The sequence below is a fragment of the Aplysia californica genome, unplaced genomic scaffold (assembly GCF_000002075.1).
Source record: "Aplysia californica isolate F4 #8 unplaced genomic scaffold, AplCal3.0 scaffold00454, whole genome shotgun sequence".
Classification (NCBI taxonomy): Eukaryota; Metazoa; Mollusca; class Gastropoda; order Aplysiida; family Aplysiidae; genus Aplysia; species Aplysia californica.
The window spans coordinates 208,242-218,241 of record NW_004797724.1 but is presented as its reverse complement, the minus strand read 5'-3'; the positions used below and the strand labels follow the sequence as shown (position 1 = coordinate 218,241).

Here is a 10,000-nt window from a genome sequence, read left to right as displayed (position 1 = left end):
TCAAAAGTAAACGATTTTACGTAACTAACACCACCATGGACACACTTTGTATCTGTGTCGAAAGACAAACGTCAACAACTGCAATAATAACAACAACAACAACAACAACAACAACAACAACAACAACAACAACAACAACAACAACAACAACAACAACAAAACAAAGCCAACCAGACCAGACAATAAAATAAGGCACTTCTTATAAGTTTTCTGATCTCATTATCCTTTCAAAACAGGAAGACGAAAAGAAAGTTTGCTCTGAAAATAATCAATAAGGACTCTTGCAAAGGGAAGGTGAGTTTTTTTTAGACTATTACTTCTCATTTTGGTTGGCCGTGATATTTACTGTGCTAATAACGGAAATATGAAACGTATTTCCCTACGTAAATTGCGGGGCACAACATCATTTTTATTTCGTTTTCATTATCTCACTATTTACATTATTTTCATACATAATCTGTCTAACGGATTGTTGGCTTTAAACACCTCTTACAATTACATTTAAAAGTAACCTCTCATACCAAAAAAAATTTAAAACATCACAGATGCATAAGCGCATACTAGTAATACACTCACTTAGGACATAGTAGCATTTCGTCCCTTATGAGGCCATCATGCCCTTTAAGTTCCTAGGAAGAAGAGAAGCCGTGGGCCTGCGGTAGCTACCCTGGTAAAGAGAGTAAAGTACGGGAAATATTAGCAAGTGAAATTGTAATGAAAACGATTGATGCAACAGCTCGCGCAGATAGCAGTGCTTTTTCCTTTCCTAAATTATTGGAGTGCTTCGTAGCCTAAACATAGGTTTGTTTGTTAAACCCTCTAATTATTTCCCTTGTGTCCTTCAGAGAAGTATTTTTACAAACAGAACCCTTATGGTCTGTTGGCCAGTGTCAAGGCCAGGATTTGATAGCCTTTCATTTCTTCTTTTCCTGATTGCCTCTGCTATACAGACTATGCTTTCGAACAAAAACCTTGCAGCCGTATGTCACAGTTTTACGTCACTCTGATCAGCCGAGACAATGGGTTTCTCACTCATCCCCATCAATGGAGCAATTTTTCAGAGAGTCTTCAGAGTGTCTTTATATCAATTTTGGGGTGTAAGCAATTGTACATCTTTCATATATCAAATCTGAGTAGGAAATAGCTTAGGGGAGCCGTATGTCTGGCATTCGTACAATATAAGCATGATTTTCTCCAGATGATAGAAGATACTGGGGGCTTTCACCCCATTGTTTATTGTTCATTGTTTCAGGAAGCAACATCCCTGCACTCCGGACATGTCCATTGATGCTCCGTTGCTCTCTCCAAAATGTTGCCGAGGGTCCTTCCACTGATTGTGCCTGTGCACATCTGGTTGAACGTTCTTCTGTTCTTTCCTGCAAGGATGCCAGATTTTCCGCTTCCTTTTTTTATTCCCAAAAGCATCATCCTCTCCACGATAGTACTGACCTCTGCCTCCCTATTTTCCTCCTCAATCAGCTGGCGAGAGAGACATTTCAGGATCTCGACCCTATCTGGTTGAACCGTATTGTCAACTAAGGTGGCCTCACCAGCCAATTTGTCGGCTTTTTCATTTCCCCTAACACCTGAATGGCCAGGGCAGAAAATTCATGTGAGCGATCGTATAGGTGTTGGTTCAATAGCTTGAATCCATTCTGTTCTCAGGAAACCTTTTTCGATCCTTCTGATGGTACACATGGAATCAGTGATAAGAACAGCATGGGCTGTGTGGGGGCGATTTTGGGTCATCCAATCAAGTGCTTTCGTGATGGCTTCAATTTCCATTCGCATACTTGATGTAGCCCTGCTGCAGGCTCCAGATGCACTGTGTATGATTTTATTGTTGGCGAATGCAACAAATCCCCATCCACTTCTCTGGCTATCTCTTTTCACTAAACTATCTGTATACATTATAGGATCCCCTGCTTTTGAGTTTGCGTCAACAATCTCGTTGATATTGCTCTCGTTGATGGCAGCCGTAACATTTCTTCTGTCTCTGCCCATGCTTATTTTGACCTTGGTGAGGTCCCTGTATTCCCCGGTCACCTGTTCCCATTCTTCGCCTAGTGGTAGGCTCTCAGGTACACAGATTGTTCTCAGGAAATCCTCTGCTTCCGCCATCCAAGATTTTTCTCTCTTGATTCTGACTCTCCTGTTGTCATGAAGTGCTTTGTGAAGTGGATTATCCTTCTTGCCCATTACACTGAGATACATCTTTGCCTGAGCTATCCTATGGCGTACTCTGATGGCACTTAAACCTAGCAAGTAGCGCATGCACAATATTGGAGTGTCCTTGGTGCAGCCCAGCACTGCTCTCATTGCCTCATTCTGCACTCGATCCAGCTTTGCGATCTGTGTGTCGGACAGCGTGAGACAGCCCAATCCGTAATCAATGACAGACAGGACGACCAGCTGCAACATCAGGAAGAGCACTCTTTGCGGAATCAGAGCGGCCGCCATGGTCTTGATTGCACCAACACCTCGTTTGGCCTTTGTTACCACATGATTCACAATGCTTGTTGAAGGACAACGACTTGTCGAAGACGATTCCCAGATACTTCAGCTCTCACTGTCGGTCGATAATCTCATAGTTGCAAGTGATTGGTGGAGTTATGTCTTGGACAATCCTGTTGTCGAGGGAACACCAAAGTACCTGCGCCTTTGAAGGATTGATAACTGCTTCATTTTGGTCGCACCATTTTACAACTGAGTGACGTCTTTTCTCCATGTTCCTTGCCATCTGAAGTCTGTCATCTCCGTGCTCGTATGCCATTATGCTATCCGCAAAGCTCAGGACACGTCCAGATTCTTTCTGATGCATCGTTACCTGTGCAGTGTACACATTGAAACCCATCAAAAACCTTAGTGTCTGGGGTCTTACCCCTCCAGTGAACACACTTTATTCTTTTCAGACTGGAGAAATAAAACCTATTGAACTTGGTGTGTATTTTGTATACTGTCCAGGACTTGGTTCCATTTCAAGGGACACTTTTACAAAATCCTGGAAGCAATTTCAGCATTAATTTTAGCTTAAGTAGAAAAAAAACAACCCACTAGCAAGAAAGGCAATATTTTTCACTGCCTTCAGCTGGCTATCATGCACCTTAATGACTTGGAAAGCGATGATTAATATAATGTGATAGATTATTACAATTATTCTTTCAGTTAAATACTGTTGAAAAAATACCATTTTGTGCATAAACTGTTAACAAGTGTTCAATATGACATAAACATGACTTCAAACTCCCGCTATCCCCATTTGTGTCCACAGGAGAAGATGATCGACAACGAAGTGCGCATCCTACGCTGTGTCAAACACCCTAACATCATCCGGCTCGTTGAAGACTACACCAACCAGCATCGCATTTTCTACATCATGGAACTGGTCAGGGTGAGAAGGCCTTGATGTGTTCAAATAGAAAACAATATGAATTTGAGTAAAAAGCAGCACATCGACACAATGCCACTCATTTAAGCTCAGAGAAAAAAGTAACACAAACAGACAGAAGAAACAGAAGAAAACAAAGCAAGTAGGGCATACCTGTTTCACCCCCAACCAACTGCATAAATAGTAGCACCCCCCCCCCCCCACGCTGAAAATGAACAAAGCAAAAAGAAAGTAACACCATTCCCCTTTCTCACCCCTCAGTAAAAAAAACAACAAACACTAAACTTTCAAAATGGAAATACTACTTCACTTTGAGAGCGCCCATGCTGTTGTTGAGCGATTTTTTTAGTGATCTAATTTAACACTCACAAATAGGTTGGAAAGCAACGCGTCTGTTTGACCTGAGAAATTTAAACCATAGCAGATTAGGAGGTGGTGGTTAGGGCAGTGAGAAGGCAAAAAGAAAGGAAACTTTTAACCACTTGAATATTGTTATGTGAAGATGTAAACAGGCTGAATATCTTACTTTTGACATTCCCCCCCCCCCCCCCCTCAAAATCCCTATCAACTCACAAACACAAAAGCACACATGCAGAAACACACACACTCTTCATACATAATATATACGCACATACACACTTACGCTCTGGCACATATCCATCCTATCTGTCTATCTATCTTCCTGTCTATCTATCTATCTATCTATTTATCTATCTATCTATCTATCTATCTATCTATCTATCTATCTATCTATCTATCTATCTGTCTATCTATCTATCTATCTATCTATCTATCTATCTGTCTCGACCACGTGCCTTTCAATATTTTGTTAGTTATAGAGCCTCAGTGGTTTTTCCATGCGCACAGTTGCGATGTTATATGAACCGATATTTAATTTCGTATTCGCCTATTGTGGACAATTTTTATCCTTTTTACTTCATCTAGACAAAGCCTCACTCTGTCTCTCTCGCACATGCCGACACTAGGGTAAATAGTCTGACATTCAGATTAACATGACCTCTGCTCGCCGCAACGCCCTGCTAACAAAATCAATGGTCAACATGTCGTCTTGTTTGTCTTCAGGGTGGCGACCTGTTTGATGCTATTGCATCCTCCACCAAGTACACAGAACAAGATGCTAGTGGCATGCTCTACAATCTAGCCAGTGCCTTGGATTACCTTCACGGCATGCACATTGTCCACAGAGATGTCAAGCCGGAAAACTTGCTGGTATACACCATATTTTACGTGATACTTTTCAGAGAAAGGGATTATTTTCCTGATTTCAGTCTGGAGAAAAAATGTTGATCAATTAAAAAAGAAATGAGGAGACTATACCTGCCATTTTGGTTCAGAATTCAGCTCAGGTACACGTGAAGGAACGTGCATTGGATAAACCTCTTCACTCAGATGGGGTGGGAGTTCTTGATTGTCTTTAAACTCTGGGTAGATAGATAGATAGATAGATAGATAGATAGATAGATAGATAGATAGATAGATAGATAGATAGATAGATAGATAGATAGATAGATAGATAGATAGATAGATAGATAGATAGATAGATAGATAGATAGATAGATAGATGGATAAATGGATGGATGGATGGAAGGATGGATGGATGGATGGATGGATGGATGGATGGATGGATGGATGGATGGATGGATGGATGGATGGATGGATAGTTAGGTAGGTAAGTAGGTAGGTAGGTAGGTAGGTAGGTAGGTAGGTAGGTAGGTAGGTAGGTAGATAGAGAGAGTTAGAGAGAGAAAAAAAGAGAGAGGAAAAGAGAGAGGAAAAAAAAAAGAGAGAGAGAGAGAGAGAGAGAGAGAGAGAGAGAGAGAGAGAGAGAGAGAGAGGAGGTTTTTGTGTTTGGGAAAAGAGTTTTTGAGGAAGAAGGAGAGTGGTCAAGCTCATCTTTATTTATTAGTTTTATTTTCTGCGACAGTACCTGGAGGAATCCTGAAGAAAGAGATGAATTTCGTGTATACTTGTTGGGGCCTATATTTGATGCAAAGATTCTGTGCCTTTATGCAAGTCGAATGCTGCTATTAAAAACGTTTATAAAAACTAGTATGTATGCCTTGTTCAAAACCCACATAGTACGGGGCACGTCCAGAGATGACTCGATAGTTTTGATTTGGAAAAGGAATTGACGGCGCGTGACATTGTGTGAGGTGCTGAAACCCTTTATAAGAGAAATGTTTGATGCTCTTCAACCTGAGCTGTCCTGCATTCTTTTGACTAAGACGTGACCCAAAATTAATTGTGTTCAATAGCGCAAAAGTGCCCCCACCTTTTTTATCTTCATTTAAGAGGAGGGGGTAGATAAAAACAGGGGGGAGGGGAGGGTGTTGATGGTAGACTCAGCTCATTTTAGCAAGACGTATATTCCTTGAATAAACGCAAATGGGTGGGGTTTTTTTCTGGTTTCTTCTGTTTTTTTCCTTTTTCTTCTACCTTTGTGCTCCCCCCCCCCTCTCCTCTTTTGGGTCAGTTAGTCTTTACACTCATACTGAGAATCACTTGTTATGTGAAAAATTGCATAAAACTCCAAACATGGGTGATTGGGGGAGTGCTCTGGTGTAGTTTGCTACCTCTTTGCAATCAAACATCTATCGCCCTTATCTGTCCTCCATATTTTTTGGTGCTTGATACTCTCTTGTAAAACTTCTAAACTTCGGCACTTATGAGACCTTATTGTGTTTCTTGTGTCGTAAATTCCGAACGAAACAAATGGTTATTCTTGCTACAGATTCGGCAACACGATGACGGAACCAAATCCCTGAAGTTGGGCGACTTTGGGCTGGCGACGGAGGTGAAGGGCCCGCTGTACACTGTGTGTGGGACACCTACTTATGTGGCCCCTGAAGTCATTGCAGAGACAGGGTAACACTTTCTTCTGCATTGTTCATGTTAGAATTAGGCTTTGGATGCAAGGTTTATTCAAGGCAAACCCAGGTCAATATGATAAGGATGGGGATAAATATTCTTTTTGCGCTCAAAACCGGTTTTTAACTATTTATAGAAATATAAATTACATAAAGGGGACTTTCTGCATTGTTCATGTAAGAACTAAGCTTTGAATGCAAAGTTTATTCAAGGCAAACCCAGGTTAATATGATAAGAATGGGGATAAATGTTCGTTTTGTGCTCTGAACCGGATTTTAACTACTTATAGAAATGGAAATTACGTACAGGGGACGAAACGGGCATAATTGGTGTTTGAACTTTCCCTGATCCACAAGGACAGCCCCTTGTACATAACACATGAATTCGTCTATTACGACAAAGATAACATTTTGCCTGACAATAATCATGTTTGTAATCCTCTCCAAATGCTAGTCTGAGCCAACATATAGCGCCCCGACAACCTTTAATTTTTCTCTTTTCAATCGGTCAACATGTCCGAAACCACGTCCGTTTAAAGAATTTCTTTTTCTATATCAACAATGGGTAATCTATATTTACATTTTCCCCACCCTCAAGATTAGATTCACATGTGTACGTTGTGAAGTGTTTAGACTCCTCGCTTTGCTCGAAAAGGATCCTAGTTCTCACTTCAGGACATTTTTTTCATGGATCATTTCTGCCACTTTGAGTGTCTCGGCCTTTTTTCAGGAATACACGCCGAGTCGGTAATAAGGGGATGGATTTAAAGCAGCCTGCCTTAAAAATAAGGCATTTACTCGTATATTTAGCACTTTGTTTGTGTCATCACAACACACACACAGTGCTATTATTCACTGATGTTGTCAGTATCTTTTAAGATAAGATTATTGTCAAAATCCTGGTACATTATTTTGTGTTTCACCACGTACACACACACACACACACACACACACACACACACACACACACACACACACACACACACACACACACACACGCACGCACACTAACACAAACATCATGCACACGCACGCAGTATGCTTGCACTCACAGGGTCACAGTCACATGCATACTATAAATGAACAATAATACACACATTTATCTCGGCCACAGGATTTGCGCAGGCTTGGTTGATCAGAGGTATTTTATTTGCTGAATTACGCAAGATGCTCTTCAAATTTAATAAAGTGTGCATTGTGAAAGCCAACCGTGTAGCCAGCGACCGTGGTCTTATATCCTTTGCCACTGGTTGCGAAAGATATGAGTTCGATAACCTCTAGGTGAAGTCTATAAGTATAAGGATCTCAATAAACTGCTGGGATGCAATTACTCACGTATCCCCGGTTGTTCTTAATACGCAAAATCGATACAGCCAACCTTCTACAAAATCGAAAGCTTTTTTGTCTGTGTTGTTCATGATCATAGCTCATGTCTCTGTTCAACTTAAAGACAAAAATCATTTAAAAAAACGTTATTGCTTTCCCTTGTGACAGGTACGGCGTGAAAATTGATGTCTGGTCAGCGGGAGTGATAGCGTACATCTTGTTGTGTGGTTTCCCTCCCTTTTCAAGGTAAAACTCCATGTTCTCTATTGATTCGTTAAAACTCATATTGTAAGCCCCCCCCCCCCCAAAAAAAAAAGACAGCATGAGGATTTTGCTAAGTTGGTGTCCAAATGGACTGTGATGCGCATGTCTGTGAGTGGGTCAAATTTCTGATGGGGCACTGTTGAACATGGATAGTATACGGATTTTTCATGACTTTGCGCCAGCAGGACCGGGTCTTTTTAGAGATGCTCGTGTATATTAAGTAAGAGACAGCGCTTCTTGAATTAGGCAATTTTGGTGAGGTAGTATCTCAGTGGGTGGTCACAGTACACGCACGCACACACATACACACACACACAACACACACACACACACACACACACACACACACACACACACACACACACACACGCACACATACACACTCACCCACACACATACACATAAATGCACACTCTCACACATGCACACACACTCCACAGACGCACACTCATGTTATAATATTATGGTATTATATAATTATGATACCTGCTAATAAAATTCAACCAATTCCACGTGATACCTATAAATAACTCAGTCAGTAGTAAGTAGTCTATCCACTGGAGACTTTCTTTAAAAAAGATTGTTCACAATTGCATAGATCCCACGGTCTTCAAATCCACAATTTCGTTAATTTAGAGGGAATATTGCTTTTTTATTTCTTGCAATGACCTGAAATAAGTATGTCTGTATTTCACAGCTCCTCAGATAACCAAGACGAACTGTTTGATTTGATCCTGACAGCAAGCTACGATTTCCCTAACCCTTACTGGGAGGGAATCTCTGCCCCTGCAAAGGTTAGTACTCCTCCTCTGCTCCATTGCCCTGGGTTGTGGGTCAGGGGAAAATGAGTGGTCTTTATGCGCGGACACCGGACAACAAGAAGTTCGAACCCAGAACCCGAAAAACCTTATGAAGATGTGGGATTCGAACCTTTTTCAGGCTTAACTGTTTCGACCGAAAGGAATAAGTACCCTGGTACAAGGTAGGGTTGCGCCAGTTACACTCATCATCGCTACGTGATTTAAATAAGAGCGCAAATAAAATAATGAGACAAACCAAACTTCAGAGTAGGGAAACAGAAAAGCTCCCTCATTCGCTTAACCAGGGCCTACGGTGTAACGACTAAGCCCGTACCCGCTGCACACAAAAAGTTGTAGTTCCAAGCGACGAAGATACATGATGCAGTATCGATTTTTTACTTCATCAATTTTTCCTGTTGTAATGCTGTAACCCACTCAGCCAAGGCTTGTCCCAATAGGCAGAGTTGAAGCAGCCTGCTCCCAAAAGCATTGTGTTGGTTGAGTGTAAAACGTTTATAAATAATTAATAAATATTATATCACTAGGACCAACTTGCGGATTGCAACCAGCCCAGAACAGTTAATGTTGCAGGCTGTCATGGGCATCAATAAATTCTGCCCTGACGTAGAAGTACAACGTGACCTGTCGCCGATGATACAACAAAGACAAAGAGCACAGTACTCAGACAATGTAGTCTATTATTCATGTTTTTACTTTCCCAGAATCTGGTGAAACGAATGCTGGAAATCGACCCAGACAAGCGGCTGTCGGCTGGTCAGGTTCTGCAGCACAAGTGGGTCTCGGTAAGACAATGGCCATGTCTATAAATCTCTTTTGTGACTTCTTCCGAGATTGCGTTTTTGTTCCCTTTGCAGGTGGTTGGAGGGTGACACTGATAATCCAACATCTCTTCTCTCCCTCCCAAGTTTCTGTTTGAATGTCTCACTTTTCCCCGTTCTAAATAGCCATCATGGTGTCGATGTGCTTCTTTTTACTCAAACTCGAGCTGTTCATTTAAATAATGTCACAGTTCAGAACACAAATCTTTGCTTGAAACATGATAATACAATGACCGCCCATTTCAGCTCTCGAATTTCAGTTGTCTCTAACCTTTATCTGGCTATTTCTGTACTCCTTATCTCTCCGTTTGTTTGAGTGCGTGCTCGTTAGCTCGCTCCTCTGCAAGAGGTCGCAGATAGTGCTAATCAGTCTGTTCTTTTCTGTTATTGTCTGATAATCCTGTCTGTCTCCAAAGCTTTTCATTACAGTGCATTGAGAGAGAGAGAGAGAGAGAGAGAGAGAGAGAGAGAGAGAGAGAAGAAAGAGATAGAGAA

The 10,000-nt window shown here is 41.4% G+C and overlaps 1 protein-coding gene across 3 annotated transcripts in view; it reads left to right on the top strand.

Moving 5' to 3' along the window:
* Positions 1 to 10,000, top strand: part of LOC101846157 (serine/threonine-protein kinase DCLK1) — a 55,488-nt gene that overhangs the window by 37,565 nt on the left and 7,923 nt on the right. For all 3 annotated transcript variants that reach the window (XM_005105136.3, XM_005105135.3, XM_005105137.3), the window contains 7 exons: positions 237 to 294; positions 3,272 to 3,391; positions 4,472 to 4,618; positions 6,141 to 6,274; positions 7,771 to 7,848; positions 8,564 to 8,660; positions 9,389 to 9,469. In XM_005105136.3, the coding sequence (XP_005105193.2) occupies positions 237 to 294; positions 3,272 to 3,391; positions 4,472 to 4,618; positions 6,141 to 6,274; positions 7,771 to 7,848; positions 8,564 to 8,660; positions 9,389 to 9,469 (715 nt within the window). The remainder of the gene's footprint in view (positions 1 to 236; positions 295 to 3,271; positions 3,392 to 4,471; positions 4,619 to 6,140; positions 6,275 to 7,770; positions 7,849 to 8,563; positions 8,661 to 9,388; positions 9,470 to 10,000) is intronic.